We start from the raw sequence: 21,522 nt of genomic DNA, 5'->3' as shown, positions 1-21,522 counted from the left end.
TTTTTCTCTGTGTCCTTTGGACAGATTTGCTGTCCACTCCTTGTTTTTGCTTATTTGAGTTAAGACAACCCCCCTAAAAAATGCAATAAAACAAACTACGAAATTATATTCCGAGGAGGCTCACGTAATGTCCGTGTAAAATGTCCACTATTTACAATGGGAAATGAAAAGTTTGGTTTTTATTCTTTTTTTTTTTGGCTTACTCTCTTGTTATTGTTATTGTACTTGTGAATTAAGAGTAACCGCAAATATTCATTTGTCCGATGTAAAGTTCAACGGCGTTCAAATACAACGAAGAAGATATCAGTGCAAGGATGTATGACTCTACACAGCCATAGGACCTACACCCATACTAGGAGATAGCCATGATGACTACAGAAGCTGTGCATATAATGATAATGAGGGTGGGGGGAAAAAAGCAGTGCTTAAGTCCCATGATGATGACATTGATGGTAATGAGGATGGTGGCAGTTTCAATCCTTCGACTTCGAGGTGACTTTATTATAATGCTTTGTAAATAGATCGGGGCGAATTCATATAATGCTGGACAAACATTTAAGACCGTGTATTTAACACAATCACAACCAAGGATATTTACAATCTCACTCACACACACACACACGAGGATATAACCATGCTTGCAAGACTTGAACACTTGTACGCGCTGTGTAAAAAAACATGTTGACTAAATTAAAAATAAAAGTTTATTAAAACAAACACAATCGCAGCAACAACAACAACAACAACAAAAACGGAAGATAAAAATTACCAACTACAAATAAAAACAAGAACCGCTGAACAGAAGTTCTTGCTCACCACATTTTATATGCGGGGAAAACGTGTTGGTCGAATGCTTTTGCCTCGCTGGTTGGAGTTCTGTTGATGTTTGTTTGGTTATTTGGATGCTTGTGGAGTGGAAAAGTCAACCTGAGGCAGTACTTAAAATATTTTAAACATTCCATGTCCGTCCGAGGCGTTTTCTTTTCATGCGTAAAACAGTGGTTTTGAAGGTTTGAAAATACTATTGAAGTTATTTTTCCAAATCAGTAGTGTAGAAGTGCTGAAAGAATCCGGGAGATGGCATACAGCTGGGCTAGACCTAGGGGTCTCAATGTTAACCTAGAGAACACTGAAATCTGCCTGTTCACAAAGAAGACGAGATGGGCCAATTTGATGCAAAATGTTTCCTCAATAGAACGATTTCGATATCTTACAAGGTCAAATACTTAGGTGTGATCTTGGATAGGAAATTGAATTGGAGGTGTCACATTCAGGAGTGTACTGAGAAGGCTTACAGATGTTAGGCACTATGTAGACGGGCCATAGGCTCGAAATGGGCCCTGAATCCGAGGATAGTCCACTGGCTCTACAGGAGCATGATTTGACCTATACTTGTTTGAACCGTTGAGTGGAGCGGACGTTTTGTTATTTCGCTCCGCAAGAATTTTCCTGTAACTCGTAATAGGTCATTATTTTTGGAAGAAAAATGTATTGATGATTTGCGTCTGTTTCCAGTGGAGCGGCAGATCTAGAGCCCGGGTGTAGGCTTGGAATAGACTCCAAAGACGCAACAGCTGCGGTGGTGGTATCAGGCCGTAGCATGTTGTCTGCTACTGAAACCTCGACTGGTGGAGCGGCTGCTCCAGGGTCCACTGGCCGACAGACGACTGGTCAGCAGGGGCTTTTGACGAAGACACCAGGTTCAAGTCTTAAGACCAAGGCCGAACCTATTCTTTCTTCGCATACCTCTAATTTGCCTAGGCTATCGGCCTTCCCCGGCAAAACCACACGCTCTTTAAGAGGTTGCAATAGCGCATCGCTCTCAGGTTTGTTGAGAGGCTTGGTGCGAATGATCCTAAGTCTCTCACTAATAGGGAGAGAGACTCCCTAAATTGGGCTCGGGAATTCGCTGCACAGGCTACCCCAAAGACTACACGTCTAGATTCGGAAACTGTTCGGAAAAGGCTGCGGTCATCTGGAGGGCATCCCATGCCTAAAAGAACTTGGATGAACAATAGCCAGATGGGTCCAAGAACCTTTGCTAATGTCGCTAAGGACAGCCAGGTGATGGCAGTTGTCCAGAAGGGAGAAGAAGAGGGCTTCATACCTAGGAAAAATTGGAGTGGGATACTCAATGGACTGTCATCAGTATACTCCAATATCATCAGTGTACTCCAATTTCCTGGGTCTGCTCCAGGTTTGTGATGATGCAGGCTGGTATAGGGGCCGATAAAGACTAATTGCCTTCGGGGTTCAAAGCTCAATTGAAAAAAGTGCAAGGCAATGATATTGAACAGGTTCAGCAATGGTAATACAACATATTGGCATAGGCGGCCAATGAGGCACTGAAGACTATTCTAGATATCCAACCCACAGATATACAGATTGAGTTTGAGACTTTAGGCGATGGGAGAATAGATAGAGGATGGGAGCAGCTCATACCATCGCGGTATAATCGAGGTGACGAAAGGAAACCTGGATTGAAAAGGTTTCCGTTCGGATACCTGGGACGACACTTCATGTCTAATGCGAGGGACTGCCAACGGCACAGTCTAAGATTGGCGGAACTCTGGTATTACCATCTGGAAGTTCATGGTACACAGATGCATCAAAGATAGAGGACAGGGCTCATCTGGTGGACTACATTGACAACCCAGGGACTGAGATCTGTTTTCGACTGACTGACCATAATACCGTCCTGCAGGCGGAGATCCGGGCGATCGCGAAATGCGTGAGGTGGTGTGGTGTTAACGTGAAGATGTCGAGTGTGAACATCTTTACGGTCAGTAAACTGGCCATCAGGGCAATAACAACCAGGACGGTAAGATAACGAACAGTCAAGGAGTGTAAGAAGGAGGATGGTACAACGGAGTAAGGGGGAATGAAAGGGCAGATGATTTGGCGATGAAGGCCAGAGGACTACCGTCAATAAACTTGGTTAACCCGAAGCTTTTTGGGTCGACGCAGTCCGAATTAAGGGCGTGGGTGACGAACATAACACTGTGGAACAGCGAAACAGTCGGTAGGACGACGATCATTTGGAGTGATCCAGATCGTGAGAGGACGAGGCTATTACTGAAAGGAAGTAAGAAGGAGGACGGTATAGCTCTCGGTATAATAACGGAATACAAGCTCACTTATGCAAAATAGGTGCGGCTAGTGATAGCATGTGGGGACGATGGTGAGACGTTGGAGCATTTCCTATGTCATTGCCCTGCAGTGGTAGCTAACAATCACCGGCACCGGATGGCGACACAATACCAGACATGAACCGATTCAGGGGCGTCGTATGGAAGACAGTTAGGGATTTTGTAAGTAGCATGAAATTCCAGATTTAGATGGCGAAAATCCAATGGGATGATCCGGATCGTGAGAGAACGAGGCTATCACTGAAAGGAAGTAAGGAGGTCAGTATAGCTTTTGGTAACATAGCTATAGGGCATGTGGGAAAGAAGATGAGACGTTGGAGCATTTCCTATGTCATTGACCGGCTTTCGCGGCTAACAAACACCGGTACAACATGAGTGGGGACACAATACCAGGCATGAACCGACTTAGGAACATCGTTTAGAAGACAATTAGGGGTTTTGTAAGTAGCACGGAATTCCTGACTAAGATTTTCTTTTTCGAGTTTACTTTTGTCGAAATTTGGATCTCATAGATAATCTTGTCAATTTTAATTTTTAGAGAAAATTTCCTCAGAATTTTATGTTTATTAGGTTGGTTTAGGTTAAAATAGAGTGCGGATATTAATCCGCCCCATGTGACCCACTTAAACCATACACCCAAGCCAGTAATCCGCTTGTTGTGCGGTCTAAATAAGAAAAACTAACTTCAAAAAGGATACTTTTTTTGATATCCATTATTCCCACCACCAAAGGCTGGGGGTATATTCACTTTGTCATTCCGGTTGCAACACATCGAAATATCCATTTCCGACACTATAAAGTATATATATTCCTGATCGTCGTAAAAATCTAAGACGATCTAACCGTGACCTTCCGACTGTCTATTCAAATCACGCTACAGTCTTTAAAAGTAGAGATATTGAGCTGAAACTTTGCATAGATTTTTTTTTGTCCATAAGCAGGTTATGTTCGAAGATAGGCTATACCGGACTATATCTTGATATAGATCGATCCGCCGTTTTAGAGTCTTAGGCCCATAAAAGCCACATTTATTATCCGATTTTGCTGAAATTTGGGACAGTGAGTTGTGATAGGCCCCTTGATAACCTTCTTCAATTTAGCGCCGATCGGTCCAGATTTGGATATAGCTGCCATATAGACCGATCTCTCAATTTAAGATTTTGGGCCTATAAAAGAGGCATTTATTGTCCGATATCGCTGAAATTTGGGACCGTAAGTTGTGTTAGGTCCCTAGACCTCCTTCTTTAATTTGGCCCAGATCGGTCCGATTTGGATATAGCTGCCTTATAGACCGATCTATCGATTAAAGGTCTTGGACTCATAAAAGGCGCAATTATTGTCCGATGTATCCGAAGTTTGAAACAGTGAGTTGCGTAAGGCACTTCGAAATCTTTCTGTAATTTGGTTCAAATCGGTCCAGATTTGGAATAGCTGCCTTATAGACCGATATCTCGATTTAAGGTTTTGGGCCCATAAAAGGCGCATTTATTGTTCGATTTTGCCAAAATTTGGGACAGTGAGTTGTGTTAGGCCCTTTCACATCTCTCTTCGATTTGGCCAAGATCGGACCAGAATTGGATATAGCTGCCATATAGATCGATCTCTCGATTTAAGGTTTTTGGTTCCATAAAAGGCGCATTTATTGTCCGATTTCGGTGAAATTTGGGAAAGTGACCTATGTTAGGCTTCTGGACAACCGCGTTCTATATGGTTCAGATCGGTTTATATTTGGGTAAAGCTACCAAAAAGACCAATATTTTGTTCTACAAAATTGAACAAAGACCTGTTCTTATTAGACCACTCAATGTTCGTCCTGAATTTGGTCCAAGTCGGACCATATTTCGATATAACTGTTATTGGGGCATAAAATATGTATTTTTCACCGGACTATGGCGAAGGGTGGTTTACATATATACCCAAAGTGGTGGGTATCCAAAGTTCGACCAGGCTGAACTTAACGCCTTTTTACTTGTCTGATTTACATTAAATTTCGTAGAATTCAGTTTGCATTGAAAATTGAGTAAAAATTTCAATCTTTCAAAAATGTGTCCCTTAAAAAACCACTGTCCCTTGAAGGCAGGTATTCATCGGTATGTTGTCCACTCCAATCGGTTTGGCGGTGTGGTTGAATGTTGGTGTGGTTGTGGATGGTGGTCGAAATGAATGAATGTAATATTACCACCGAATTCGTAACATAAATAAAATTACGCACGCTTATTTTGGTCATGTTGTAACGGAGCAGTAGAAACAACAAAACAATCGACAAGGGGCCCTTTCCCATAACTTCTCACAGGATGCTGATGCTTGCTGTGTGGAGCGTAGCTCCATGGCAAACTCGCACTGTCCCATTGAGGCAGGCCAATGAACGTCCATCTAGCATGACCAACCACATAGGACATCCTTAACTGGGATGAAGTTAAAAGTGCGAGATGCATTTTTACCGGCAATTTGGTTTAACACAGATCCCAACACAAGGACATAACAGAATTCCCGATTTGTTTTGTGTGTGTGTGTGAGAGAGTGTTTGTAATTGGTGTTCGTGTGCGGCTAACCACATAGTTTTAATTTTTCAAAATTTAAATGGTAACTGGCAAGAGAAGGATGTCGCTACATCCCCACGTCTCTGGCAAGCGTCCCATAAAATAACGTCACAAAAGGCCACCACAAAGGTTAATATTAAAAGTTATAGTTGTCGAAAATAAATGTAAATAATTCGTGAACTCTTGTACGAGGCACGCAGTCACATCGAAACCAAAACAAATGGAGGCAACAACGAAGCACGAAGCAAGAACAAATTCGAAACAATGAAATTTCACCACAGGGTCACACAACTAAAACAATAAAAAAATGCATTTAATTAATTAACGAAATAAAACAAGACGAGTTTTTAATTTGTTTTTTCCCATTGTTTAGCAGCGGACAAATCGCGATTTGAATAATCCAACTTTGTGGCCTTTTTGTGAGAAAAAAAATAAGGTTCAAAACAAGAGATAAACAAACCAACTTTTGTGCGCTTATTTACCGAACGCGATAAACATGAAGTTTTAAGCAGAGGCTAGCAATCGCAGCAAAGATTATTAGGGGTCAAAAAGCTGGCAGAGAATGAGAAAAAGGACGAATTCTATAATTTTGAAATCACAAATCATGCGGGGTTAAACTTCTGGCGGACTTAAACGAGGAGGCTAATGCAACAGTGGTGGAAATTTTGAATCTGGCGAAGGCCAGCGTAGCACAGAGGTTAGCATGTCCGCCTATGATGCTGAACGCCTGGGTTCAACTCCTGGCGAGAACTTCGAAAAAAATTTTCATCGGTGCTTATCCCCCTCCTAATGCCGGCAACATTTTATAAGGCGTAATAACTTCTATCTAAAAACTTCTCCCCAAAGAGGTGTCGCACTGTGGCCAGCACTCATTGATATGTGAGAAGTTTGCCCCTGTTCCTCAATGGAATGTTCATAGGCAATTTATTTATTTTTTTTTTTTTACTACAGTCCGGTTTCTACAAAATCTCCACCATTCTAAGGCCGCTTCGGCGGCAATGAAGATCCTTCTGATGGCAAGAGCATTTGACGTTGTTCTTTTTCAGAAACCATGGGTGTGTATAGGCGTGGTTGCGTGAATATGCGACTGGGAAGTGTTGGATTACCCCAGCTTCTCTGATCTTCGCTATATTTGTTTCATCCATGGAGAAATACTGCAGAAGTAATTCCTCGTCTAAACAGAAAAAAAGGCGGTTTGGAATACATTCCGGTACAAATTCTGCACGACTATCCCTCTACACCTGAAAAGGAAGTGGAAATTGCGGATCATATAGACATAATGGTCAAGCGGATCACAAAATCCCTAAATGACTTGCTTATCAGCATGTCCTAGAATCGCATCTGGGCTCCACCATGGCAGTCGCTGTTTGCCCCTTAACAGCGACTGTCATGGTGGAACCAGAACTAGTTAGTCTAAGGAAGGGTTGCAGAAAACTCTTTAACAGGGCCAAAACCACAAGGGCACTATACGGTTGGGATGTCAATAAGGCAGGCAAAAAAAATCCTGGGCGGAATATTGCAGCTCTGTGGAGGATATATCTGAGGCCTTTAGACTAAGGAACATTATATCCACGAAACCTATAACGGTAGGATACTTTCAGAAGTCCGATAATGTATAATGTAATGTCAGTAGACACTGTTTCTACTGAGGAAACGCTAGAACACACACATTTTCCGGCAAACGTTACAACGGTCATTGTGGCGCCAGAAGAGGTTGTCACTGATATGCATTTGTCGTAGGTTATTGGAGAAATTATGTCCGAGTCGAAAATACTTTTGGCGATAAAAAGTTTCGGCTCCTTTAAATCGCCAGGTTCTTATATTGCATCACCGTACAGTGGTGAGGCTAAAAATATGGTTTGGTGCACAAAAGACATGCAAACAGTGTCAAGGGGATATATGAAGTAAAAATAAAACTTTAAACCAAATGGGGGATCTGGGCTATGCGTTTTGAGAACTCGGAGCAATTTTTCTTTGTATTGGTAAAAAAAATTTCTATTTTTGCCAAATTTTTACTTTTTTTCGATTCTATCCCACATTGACCGGTTAAATTACAAGCTATGTCCTACAGACTGGCTCCTTGGCTTACGGAGATATACTCTGCATATCGTATATTTGTACCTGTAGGATTGAGAGACACAAAGTTCATTTTCATTCCAAAAGCAGGAAAACCGTACCACACGAAGGCGAAAATGTCCGTCCTATTAGTCTGTCATTCTTTATGCTGGGGACTCTAGAGACGTTTATAAAACTTATCTTAGGGCAAAGATGCCTGGAGATTGCCTGTCTGCGTAACTGCATGCTTATAGTAAGGGCAAGTCCGCTGAAACACCCCTTCACGATCTAGTCGCCTACATAGAGGGTTCTCTTGCTGTCAAGGAATATATAATGGTAGCATTTCTTGACATTGAAGGCGCTTTCAATATTGTAAAACCGACGTAAATATGAAGGAGTTGCAGTTTCTAGGTATCAACTCTACCCTAACAAAGTTTATTAATAACTAGTTCTTTTCAGAAGGTGATACAGTGTCTCCTTGGGAGGAGAGAATGTTCCATTTACAGAAAGCGCAAAATACCAGAGAGTTTTGCTGGACAGGAAATTTTACATCAAATCCAACAATTTGGAAAGGGCAAGAAAGGCAACTCTTGTCCTATACACCTGCAAGAGTGCCATTGGCAAAAGATGGGGTATAAATTGCAGTTATCAGACCTTTATTGCTATATGGTGTTGTGGTCTGGTGGACGGCGCTTCAAAAGTCCACCTACTGCTCAATAGTCCACCGGATCCAAAGGATTGCTTGTTTCTGCATCACAGCCGCACTGAGGTCGACACCATCAGATGCACTGAATTCAATGCTACATCTAATGCCTCTGGACATTGAGGCTAGACAAATTTGATAAAAATGACTGTACCACTATTCCTGATAGAACCAATTGGAACTACGATATCCCTCTTAATAGAAGTTACATAGACTTCTATACAGATGGTTCCAAACTAGACGACCAGGTGGGCTTTGGGGTGTACTCTATAGATCTAGAACTGGTCATATCGTGAAGGACCACTGCAGTTTGTATCAAGCGGAGTGGCTAAGGTATAATGTCATAACAGCGATTGGCATAATTATCTTCTCAGACAGCCAGGCAGCCATTAAATCCCTGGAGAAAGTATTTCCGAACACAAAAAGCCCTCTCGACTGTCGCAGATCTCTCCACAAGATGGCTGAACAGTTCAAAATTCGCCTGTTCTTGGTGCCATTCTTGGCCACAGAGATATCCCAGAGAATTGTAAAGCGGACGAGCTTGCGACACTAGGAACTACTTTAGACATTCCAGGGAAACTGGAATCTGCGGGTATGCTTCAAGCGACATATAATCTAAGTTTTCAGAACCAGGCCCGAAGGAAAACGAATGATAGATGGTTACAAAGAAGGGGCTGCGAGCATTCCAAAACTATGTGGCCTAATCTAGTCTTAAAGAGGTCTGATGGCGGACTGCCGCTTAAATCTAACCTTACCGATACCCACTAATTTACCCAGAACCTATCCAAGGCCCAGAAACATTGCACCTAATCTCGTAAGCACCCCAACAATAAATTTTTAAAAGTTTATCTGCTCAAAATGGCAAACTATTTCTATTAAATTTTTGGTATGTCATAAAAATGTAAGGTCATTTAATCAAATCTTTCCGTTCCTATAGTCTGTAAAAATTAAGATATTGAGATGAAACTTTGCAAATTTTTTTACCAAAGGCAGGTTATGTTCGAAAATGGGGTATATCGGACTCGATAGTCCCATATAAACCGATCTGCTGAATTAAGGTATTGAGCCCAAAACAGGCGCATTTACCATTCGTTTCCCTGTTATTTTCGTGCACTTGGTTTTATTGGACCCCTCAATAAACCTAGATCTTGGGTTCATAAAAGATTCATTAAGTGCCAGATTTTGACTAGATTTGTAGCAGTAAGTCGCTTAAGACCTCTCCATGTGTTGTTAGTCGAACCATATCTTGATATAGTTCCTGTATATAGAACGTTTTCTCATATAAATGGATTTTCAAAAGGGACGCTACCTAAGTAGACCGATAGGGACAGCAAACGACATCATATTTTTTGCCGCTCTTTTGACATTTCTCTTCAATAAAGTAAATAGTCGAAATTATTAAAATTTATTACCGAAATTCGGAGTAAGTGGCCTAATCGTTCGGAGCGGTACGTCCAAGGCTCGCTCATTTCTGGCTGAATGGCTTCGTCAATAATCAAAATACGCGTTATTGGTCAGACAGCATTCCACACGTACTTCATGAGTTATTAATGCATACCGAAAAAATTACGGTTTGGTGTGGTTTAAGGGTTGGCGGCATCATTGGACCGTACTTCTTTCGTGATAATTAAGACCGGCACATTGCAGTGAATAGGAATCGTTATCGTTCAATGATAACACAATTTTTTTGGCCCCAATTGGATGATATGGACTTGGAGGACATGTGGTTCCAACAGGACGGCGTTACAAGTCACAGAGCGAATGTCACAATCAATTTATTGATTTGAAAACCGAACGAAATGGTCCAATCGATTGGCTGGCTCGGTCCTGCGATTTGACGCCGTTACACTGTTTCCTTGGGGGCTCCGTTGAGTCTATGGTCTATGCCAAAAGCCAGCGACGATTAATGAACTTCGTACGATTATCGAACTTGAAAAAGCACCAGTATCGGCCAATTTATACTTGAAAACCGTGGACAATTGGGTTCAGCGTCTGCACTTCTGCAAGCGCGCCCGTGGTGGTCTTCCAAATGAAATCGAGTTTCATACATAATGGCGTCGAATGCACTTTTACAGGAATAAAGAATTTTATTAATATCCAAATTGATATCCGTTTTTGTTTTATTTAAAAAAACTTTTGTATTGCTCTTATAGAAAAACTCCGTACTTCTGGGCTTCGTCCTTCCTTCATTTTAATTCGTTGAAATATGAATACGGTACACATCCGTTTTTCGATGAAAATATAGGGACTTATTTTTATCCAAATTATTAACTCGTTAAAACTCAACTCATTTCTACTTAGTTTTTTAAACCCCACACAAAATTTTTCACTTCAATTTTTCTTCCAACTTAAAATATGTTATGACAACTGCCTGTCAGCACAAAAAGTTGTGTCCTTTTCCTCCATTAATCTTTCGGAAAAAGTTCACAAAACAAAATATTTAAACCAAAGACAAAAGTTAATGTGAGTTAATGTCAACCCATACCCAAACAGCATCACAATGACTTTTTGGCAGCAATCATTGTGGCCCTGTTATCGTCTAAGGCATCAAAACAAAATCTTCATATAAGAATAAGTAAAAGGTTACAACCACTTAAAAAAAGAGGACATCTTAGCGTTTAGCAGACAAACATGCCGAAACCAAAACAAACAAACAAACGCCACTAGCAATGCAAAACAAATCCACTAAAAAATAAAAGTTGTAAAAACCGTGAAAGGATAGTTGTTTGATGGATACTCAAATGCAACCAACCATAAACATGAGCAACTAGAAGGCATATCCAACAAAAATATCTAAAAATGACTGGTAAACGATGGAAATTCTTTCCTTAGAACTCTTTTGAGGGCTTCATGGTCATCTTATGTTTAGTTTATCACTCCCTAGTTCGTGCCTTATGCACAGAGAAAAATATGACGAAGATGAAACAAAACAAGTAAAAAGGCGTTAAGTTCCGGCCGGGCCGAACTTTGGATACCCACCACCTCGGGTATATATGTAAACCAACTTTCCTCAAAATCCGCTGAAAAATGCATACCTTATGGCCCATAGCAGCTATATCGAAATATGATCCGATTTGGACCAAATACTTATAAGTACAAGTCATTGTTCAGTTGTGTATAACAAAATATTGGTAGCTATATCTAAAAATAAACCGATCTGCACCATATACGACACCGATGTCGAAAAGCCTAACATAAGTCACTGTGTCAAATTTCAGTGAAATCAGGTAAATACGTCTTTAATGGGGCCAAGACTCTAAATCGAGATATCGGTCTATATGGCAGCTATATCCAAATCTGGACCAATTTGGACCAAATTGCAGAAAAATTTCGAAGAGCCTAACACAACTCACTGTCCCAAATTTCGGCGAAATCGAACAATAAATTCGCCTTTAAGGGCCAAAGACATTAAATCGATAGATCGGCAGCTATATCCAAATCTAAACCGCTATGAGCCAAATTGGAGAAAATATCGAGGGGCTTAATTTAACTCACTGTCCCAAATTTCGGCGACATCGGACAATAAATGCTCCTTTTATGAGCCCAAGACCTTAAATCGAGAGATCGGTGTATATGGCAGCTATATCCAAATCTGGACCGATCTGAGCCAAATTGAAGAAAAATGTTGAGGGACCTAACACAACTCACTATCCCACATTTCGGCAAAATCGGACAATAAATGCGCCTTTTATGGGCCTAAAACCTTAAATCGAGAGATCGGTCCATATGGCAGCTATATCCAAATCTAAACCGCTATGAGCCAAATTGGAGAAGGATGTCGAAGGGCCTAACACAACTCACTGTCCCACATTTTGGCAAAATCGGACAATAAATGTGGCTTTTATGGGCTTAATACCCTAAATCGGCGGATCGGTCTATATGGCAGTTATATCCAAATCTGAACCGATCTGGGCCAAATTGAAGAAGGATCTCGAGTTGCTTAAAACAACTCATTGACCCAAATTTCAGCAAAAGCGGATAATAAATGTGGCTTTTATGGGCCTAAGACCCTAAATTGGCAGATCGGTCTATATGGAGCCATATCAAGATATAGCCCATCTTCGAACTTAACCTGATTATGGACAAAAACAGAATCTGTGCAAAGTTTCAGCTCAATATCTCTGTTTTTCAAGACTGTAGCGTGATTTCAACAGACAGACGGACGGATATGGCTAGATCGTCTTAGATTTTTACGCTAATCAAGAATATATGTACTTTATAGGGTTGGAAATGGATACTTCGATGTGTTGCAAACGGAATGACAAAATGTATATACCCCCATCCTTCGGTGGTGGGTATACAAATTGAATTGAAAGTTCGGATTAGGACAATTTTTGGATCATCTTAAGTAATTTTAAGTTAAGGGCTGCGAAGTCGAGGTTTTGATGCCGCAGTCGAAGTCGGACCATTGAGCCGGCGTTGGAGTTCGGGTTGGAGTCGAGCATTCATTAACCCGATTTGGGCTTAATACTAAGACTCGGATTTGAGAATCAAACAAACTCCGTAGCCCAGGGCAACTAAACATCTAAAGGGTGATTTTTTTGAGGTTAGGATTTTCATGCATTAGTATTTGACAGATCACGTGGGATTTCAGACATGGTGTCAAAGAGAAAGATGCTCAGTATGCTTTGACATTTCATCATGAATAGACTTACTAACGAGCAACGCTTGCAAATCATTGAATTTTATTACCAAAATCAGTGTTCGGTTCGAAATGTGTTCATTCACCGTAACGTTGCGTCCAACAGCATCTTTGAAAAAATACGGTCCAATGATTCCACCAGCGTACAAACCACACCAAACAGTGCATTTTTCGGGATGCATGGGCAGTTCTTGAACGGCTTCTGGTTGCTCTTCACTCCAAATGCGGCAATTTTGCTTATTTACGTAGCCATTCAACCAGAAATGAGCCTCATCGCTGAACAAAATTTGTCAAAATTTGAACACATTTCGAACCGAACACTGATTTTGGTAATAAAATTCAATGATTTGCAAGCGTTGCTCGTTAGTAAGTCTATTCATGATGAAATGTCAAAGCATACTGAGCATCTTTCTCTTTGACACCATGTCTGAAATCCCACGTGATCTGTCAAATACTAATGCATGAAAATCCTAACCTCAAAAAAATCACCCTTTATATGTTGAATGCTACATAAGCCTATGGAATATGTTTCACGAAAAATTGTTCACCATGTACCATTTTTCTCTTTTTTTCCATCTCTTAAATTCTAGTCCATTCAAATAAAATGCAAATATTCTAAAAGTGTCGTGAAAAAATAACAAATAAAGAAAAAACGCACACCAATGCAAATCAAACTGACCTCATTTGTATTCCAGCGATGACGTTGTGACGGGAAACTGTCAGCTCTTGGCAAGCTTTCCAAATTGTCTGGTAGTTTAATGGGATCGCCATCTGTAAAGAGACAAAAAAAAACAAAAGGACATATTTTAGTAAAAACAAATATAATCAAAGGGGGGCTATATAACAAAAAAATTGTATTTATAAGTATTATCCCTAACGATTTCTATCATTTGAAATCAATTTGTGATAATTTGAAGGTGATGGGAATAGACAAACAATAAACATGGGAATGTCTTGCATGGAATTTGAAAAATCGTTTGCCCAGTAAGAAAGAAAGAAAATTAAAAGGTTGTTGTTGACACATGATTGCCATGAAATTTTACAAAAGGTGGAAAGTGAAAGGGGAAGTAACATTTAACAAATGTGGTCAAACTAGTCAACTTAAAAAATGCATGGTCTTTAAATTGAAATATTTAAATATTGGGTTGCCCAAAAAGTAATTGCTGATTTTTCATATAGTCGGCGTTGACAAATTTTAAGCATTAATCGAATTGGATCGTCATGTAACTGAGCGTGAGATAGGAGAGAAGTTAAATATACCAAAATCAACCGTTCATTATCACATAAAAAGTCTTGGACTGGTGAAAAAGCTTGATATATGGGTACCACATGTATTGAAAGAAATTCATTTAAAAAACCGAATCAACGCTTGTGTACCTTATGCACCTTAAACGCAATGAATTCGATCCGTTTTTAAAACGAATCATAACTGGAGATGAATAATGGATTGTTTACAACAACGTTAGTCGAAAACGATCATGGTCCAAGCATGGTGAACCAGCTCAAACCACTTCAAAGGCTGATATCCACCAAAAGAAGGTTATGCTGTCTGTTTGGTGGGATTGGAAGGGTGTGGTATATTTTGAGCTGCTTCCAAGGAACCAAACGATTAATTCGGATGTTTACTGTCAACAATTGGACAAATTGAATACAGCCATCAAGGAGAAGCGACCAGAATTGGTCAATCGTAAAGGTGTCATATTCCACCAGGACAACGCTAGACCGCACACATCTTTGGTCACTCGCCAAAAACTGAGTGAGCTTAGCTGGGAACTTTTGAAGCATCCACCATATAGCCCTGACCTTGCACCATCAGACTACCATTTATTTCGATCTTTGCAGAACTCCTCAAATGCTAAAACTTTCGGCAATGATGAGTCTATAAAATCGCATTTGGTTCAGTTTTTTGCAGATAAAGGCCAGAAGTTCTATGAGCGTGGAATACTGCCCGGAATTTTGCCCGGAATCGAACAAAATGGCAATTATATATTTGATTAAAGTTCATTCTAAGTTTTATTAAAAATGCATTTACTTTCTTTTAAAAAAATCCGCAATTACTTTTTAGGCAACCCAATATAAAGAGGCACACAAAATTTCGCTTAAAACGCACCACCCATCTCCGACATCCGAAGTTTTTGAAAATTTGGGCAAGGGGGAGCGTCCGCCCCCCCTTCAGATATCAAAAATGTAGTACCATATTTTCACCATGGGATCAATAAAATTGGTTCATTGGACTTTTTTTGGCGGAACAGACTTGATTGTGATTAAGCTTGTGCCTGTGCTATTGCAATGAACATAAATGTTTAAATGAGTCAGATTTCATACTCCCACTATAACTTTACCACTCATAATCAAATATATAGCTGGCTATACTAGGTTTTTTTTTAATTTTTTACCCTCAACCATAATCTGGGGGGAAACTTATTTCGTCTTTCCTTTTGTAGTACGGAGAAATATTGGTCTAAGACCCTCAAAAGTATTTATCTTTCAGATAATGTCCGTGTCCGTCAATCTGTTGAAAGCATGCTAACTTTTGTTAAAGCAAAGCTAGTCGGTTGAAATTATGTACAAATACTTCTTATTGGTGTATACTTCTTGCAGTTCTAGGGGGTGCAACTCTTATCCAATTTGGCTAAAATGTTGCACGTTGACTTTTTATGACCTGCAACATCTGCAGTAAGTTTGAATCGGTCCATTACCTGATACATCTCCTATATAAACCAATCTTTTAAATATAGTTCTTGAGACTATAGATATCTACCATATTTGCCTCACATTTCTTCCTTTTGTAATGCAATGTAATGCAAATTTGCCCATGAACATTCCATTAAGGAACTGGGGCCACTTCTCACAAATCAATGAGTGTTGTCCGATTCAATTTTAAGCTCAATGATAAGGGACCTCCGTTTTATAGACGAGCCCGAACGGCGTGCCGCGGAACGACACCTCTTTGGGGAGAAGTTTTTATATGGCAAAGTACCTCACAAATGTCGCCGGCATTAGGAGGGGATAAGCACCGTTCAGAATTTTTCTGATGGTCCTGCCAGTAACACCTGAAAGTATCAATTTGTGACTTCATAAAACATGTATATTGATGATTGACATAACATTTTTAATATTTTATTCCGTTCGTCGTCAGTCCGTCTAGGCAAATAACTATAGCTGGAAGAAATCTTCTTGGCATATTGTAAAACACTAATTATCTTGGTCTCGATTTGATCTGTTATGTCTTTTTCATAAAAAAAAAACTCCCGCCATTAAAAGTTCATAAATCATTTGAGTTGACACACTAAAGTGTTTACGACACAGATGATATAAAAAATCCTTCCGGGCAGGACCATATTTGCCAGTAAAAGTATATCGTCGAGTATTAAACTTAATATCATCAACAGTCATTGACTTATGTGATGGGTTCCCTATTGCTCACCCCCTTTAGCTTTCCCATAGCCTTATCCTTGTTGGCAGTTGTTCTGGCTTGAATATATTTTTGTTTTTTTTTTTCAAAAGAGCTTTCTGTGCTTTGGTTTTGGGAGGGCTGATGGTGAAGGGTTTCAATGGTTGTTGTTATTGTTTGTTGCTCTTGTTGCTTCTGAAGGATATCATATTTGAATTTATGATAATTGACTCTTTGACATACAACAAAAGAGCACAGGCTACTAATACCAACATACAACGATACCAAAGCTAAAAAATGAAAAGTGTGAATGAAGAGGCGCAGATACACAGATGTTGTTTGTTGGTGTTTAACATAAAACATTTATCATAACATTTCTTAAACGTATGATGCTGGTGATGTTGATGATGATGATGATGATGGTAGTATGAGAAAAAAAGGATATTTGACAGCACACAATAAATCTTTGTGTATTCATAGTATACACCTGTAGAGATGATGGTGTTGATGAATATCATCATGTCTATCCCCACCATGCTCTTGAAAAAACTTTAAAAAGGCTTTGGCTTCAAAAACCCTCTGAAAAGGGCCATAAAGTGTTTCTCATAACAAGGCTATAATTTTTACGACCATTTATTTTTAAGACTCTCCAGCACATGAATGCATGGTGTGCTTATTCCCATTTTACGTATCCAAAGTGTTTCGTAATTGTTTCCAGGATATCATCAATTATCCTTCAGGGAATAAAGAGACATATTAATACAGTCGTTGAGTTCATGTTCATTCGTTCGAAGGTATTGTGCTACAATAAACGATTTATTTGGCCCGTTTTTGGTAGGATTTTGAATAATTGCGATTTGCACTTAAAAAGTTGCAATTTTCTTCATATCAAGTAGGATTTGTAGATTTATAGCAATTTTCGTTTCTTTCGTTTTTTTTTTTGTCATAAAAACTATCTTTGGTCTCAGGGAAAATTTATGGAATAAGAAGCAAATATTTACGAGATTTTCTTCTTATTCAAAAAGGGAAACGACTACAAAATTGAGCTACAACTAAACTTCATTTTGAGAGTGAGTGTGTGTCATTCACACACACACGCTTATGGTTGAAGTGAAATTGAAAACTTTTTTGTTCCCCCCTCTGAAAAGTGTGATTTGGTAAAAATCTAGTTAAGAAACCCCTAATGTTGTACCCTTGTTATGCCTCTTTTCCCCTTTCCACGTTTCAAGATTAAGAAAAAGTTGTGTGTAGCAAAGATCTATGAATGGCTATGAATTATTTACTTTTTTTAAGTTTGACATTTATATCAACTTAAATGAGCAACAATAAGCCCAACAACTTTGGCAACAACAATAGCAACAGCAACAACGTCACTGGTCATATATATTAACAAATCAATTTTTATTGTCAAAGTCCTTTGCAACCACAAACAAGAGGAAAAAGAATGTCGTACACACTTCTTTCCCACCTAACCAAGCAATTATTTGTTATGGTTGCCAACATTGAAAGGTTTAGCCGAGGGAGGTTCGAAAGGAAAGGGAAATCAAAGGATTCATTGCTAAAAAAAATATTCATAGGATTAACAATTTTTATATTCTTCCAGTGTCTGTTTGCCAGTGCCTTTTGTCCCGAAATTGAATGCAATCCAAACCGGATAAGTAGATGTAGTCCGAAAGTAAATATCAGACTCGTGCTCTAATCCCAAAGAACTTTAATTTCCCATAGTCGGCAAATATGTCCAGTATGGAGTGGTGTTTATGGGTAGGGGCGGACCATTCAGAGACTTTGCCTTAAAAAAACATCAGATTTGTGCTCTACTCTAAAATACCTTTTATTTGAGTCCCATATTGCCATAGTCGCTAAACACGCCCATCTGGCCCCCAAGCACTTGGTACCACATTTGCATATCAAATTCGTTTTCTACACTGAAATATCTTTCATTTGAGTACCATATTGTAATGATATATCTATATATCCATTTGGCTAGCTTTTGAGGGGCGGTCCCCTTAGCTAACGCGTCCCAAATTTGGATACCAAAATTTTGTTTCTAGGTTACTATAAAAGTGCAAACAAAATTTCGCTTAAATCGCCCCTCCAATCTCTGAGACCTGGCGTTTCTGAAATTAAGGCAAGGGGGAGGGTCCGCCTCTCCTTTCTATCCAACCGCCTATTTATTAGGCGGTGTCGCAGGAGTAGACTTAGAGTGGTGCTATTAGGGAGTATCTGTTGTCTACTACTGAGACCCCGACTGCGGGCTTTTGAGGGGGCGGTCCCCTTATCTACCCCATCCCAAATTTGGATAGCAACAGTTTGTTTCTAGGTTACTATAAAAATGCAAACAAAATTTCGCTTAAATCGCCCCTCCAATCTCTAAGACCTGGCGTTTCTGAAAATTAAGGTAAGGGGGAGGGTCCGCCTCCCCTTTCTATCCAACCGCCTATCTATTAAGCGGTGTCGCAGGAGTAGACTTTGTATGGTGGTATTAGGGCGTATCTGTTGTCTACTACTGAGACCCCGACTGCGGGCTTTTGAGGGGGCGGTCCCCTTATCTACCCCATCCCAAATTTGAATACCAACATTTTGTTTCTAGGTTATTACAAAAAAGCAAACAAAAGTTCGCTTAAATTGCCCCACCAATCTCCGAGACATGGCGTATCTGAAAATTATAGTAAGGGGAGGGTCCGCCTCCCCTTTCTATTCAACCGCCTATCTATAAGCCAGTTGATGATCTGTTGATGTTTCCTATGGTGCCGCAGTAGCAGACTTAGAATGGCGGTATTAGGGCGTATCTGTTGTCTACTACTGAGACCCCGACTGCGCCAGGCTCCACTAGCCGACTGGTCAGCAGGGGATTTTGACGAAGACACATGGTTCGAGTCTTAAGGACAAGGCCATCGGCCTTCACTGGCAAGACCAATACGCTATTTAAGAGGTTGGGGTAATAACTGGCGCATCGCTTTCAGGTTGAGAGGCTAGGTGCGAAAGATGCTAAAACTCTCACCGTAAGGAGAGAGGCTTCCTATAGAACTAAGGCGAACAATAGTAATATGGGGCCAAGAACCTTTGCTAATATCACTAAGGATAGTTTGGTGATTGTGCTTGTCAACAAGGCATAAGAACAGGCCAGCATGCCTAGAAACAATTGAAGTGGAATGGTTAATGGCCTGTCTTTTGTATACTCCGAAGTTCTTTCGGAATTGCTTGGGCCTCCTCTTCTAGTTTTCTGACGATGCAGACTGGTGTCATAGCCCATAGAAACTAATTGCTTGCGGGGTTCAACTCTAAATTGAAATGTATCATTGTGCTCTAAAAAAGATTGGCCAGACCTGACCAGGCGCAGCACTGGGTTTTGTAAAGAAGGAAGATATTCCTTCACAATCAATGGATAGCATTCCCTCACATGCTGGATCCACATTTGGAAGATTAAGTGAGTGCCAATCTTTCAACGACCGACTGGGAGATTGGTAGATAGGATGAGGCTGATGGCGATCGGGGACATGCAGCATTCCTACCAAACTCCGCCTGTGTCGTAGACCTCAACAAGTATGAAGGAGTTGTGTTCTAAGGATTCAACAAGGTGGAACTGAAGGTCTAAAGAAGCGATGGGGTTGGGGTATCAGCAGACGACTTAGCAGTTGTCGGTGAACACTTATCTGGTGGATTCCAGCAGGCTAAAAATCCCCCTGACACGATCAATACAGTGTAAGGCGTCGAAACCGGACCGGACAAACCCTGTGTGTGTGCATCATCCGGTGGGATTGGGCTCAAGGTATGCGCCAGCGGGAAAGGAAAGAACTCAAAAGGCATTTCCACAGCAGAAGCTAGTGAAGCATCTAAGGAGGAATCGTACACACCGCAAGATTCCAGAAACCTCTGGAAGAATGGATCCATTGCTATCTCAACCGGCCCTGAATGTGTAAGAAAACTCATTAATAAGATTGAACCCATATTGTGAGGATCAACTCCTGGCGGACTCAGAAGACGAGGCTTACGCAACAGTGGTGGAAATTCTGAACCCTAACTATGGTCCAATTTCTGCAGATATATCTCCATAATTGTAAAGCCGCTTTGTTGGCTCTAAAAGTCCTTCAGATGGCAGGAGGATTTGACGTGGTTCTTATCCAGGACACATGGGTGTGTGGAGAAATGGTTTGTGGACTAAGAATTCCTGGATTTAAACTACTCAATGGTACGGGGAATTCGAGACTCAGGGCCTACATTCTTGTAAAGTATAGTCCAAATTTTTTCTTATTCTGTCGCTTAGCACTGAAGATTCAGTAGTAGCCAGCCTTGAAATCAATAAGCCCTCATAACTGGCTGACTTCCCCATATATCGCGCACAAATCAAATAAACCGCCTTCAAGCCTTTAATTGCTGCTTGAAGCTGCTTCAGCAGGAAAAAGAGCCTCATTGTAGGAAATGACGCTAACGCACATCGCCAGATGTGGAGACGTTCGGATATCAACGAAAGGAGTGAGCTATACAATAAAAAAAAATAAACCGACCAAACAAAAAACAGGCAGGCGCTACTAGATGTCACCTTTGTATCGTAGGATATAGGCAAAAGGATAGGCGACTGGGAAGTGTTGGATGACCACAGCTTCTCTGATCATGTTAGGATAGGCGACTGGGAAGTGTTGGATGACCAGACTTCTCTGATCACGTTTTATTAGTTTCAGCCTTGGAGAGGACGACTATACCTTCTAGAACTGAAAAGATGTTGGAAACTGCGGAGGATATAGACATAGTGGTCAAGGCCCTGAATGATTCGCTTGTGTCAGCATGTCCTAATGCCAATCCAAGGGGCAAACAGCGACCCCATTGGTGAACCCCAGAACTGGTTGGTCTAATGAAGGACAGTAGAAAACTCTTCAACAGAGTAAACAAGAGCACCACACGATTGGGACGTCTATAAGCTAAGAAAATACAAAGGCGAGCTTGGAAAGGCTCAGAACAAATCCAAATCTGCAGCTCCGTGGAGGATACATCTGAGGCCTTTAGGCTAAGGAAGATTCTGTTTTCGGGACCTATTACGGTGG

At 40.5% G+C, this 21,522-nt stretch overlaps 1 protein-coding gene across 1 annotated transcript in view; it reads right to left on the bottom strand.

The window, feature by feature from the left end:
• Positions 1–21,522, bottom strand: part of LOC106085340 (uncharacterized) — a 244,517-nt gene that overhangs the window by 75,969 nt on the left and 147,026 nt on the right. Inside the window, exon 4 of the mRNA XM_059370221.1 lies at positions 13,769–13,860. Coding sequence (XP_059226204.1) covers positions 13,769–13,860 — 92 coding nt within the window. The remainder of the gene's footprint in view (positions 1–13,768; positions 13,861–21,522) is intronic.

The sequence above is a fragment of the Stomoxys calcitrans genome, chromosome 5 (assembly GCF_963082655.1).
Source record: "Stomoxys calcitrans chromosome 5, idStoCalc2.1, whole genome shotgun sequence".
NCBI lineage: Eukaryota > Metazoa > Arthropoda > Insecta > Diptera > Muscidae > Stomoxys > Stomoxys calcitrans.
This window is presented reverse-complemented; position numbering and strand designations above follow the sequence as displayed.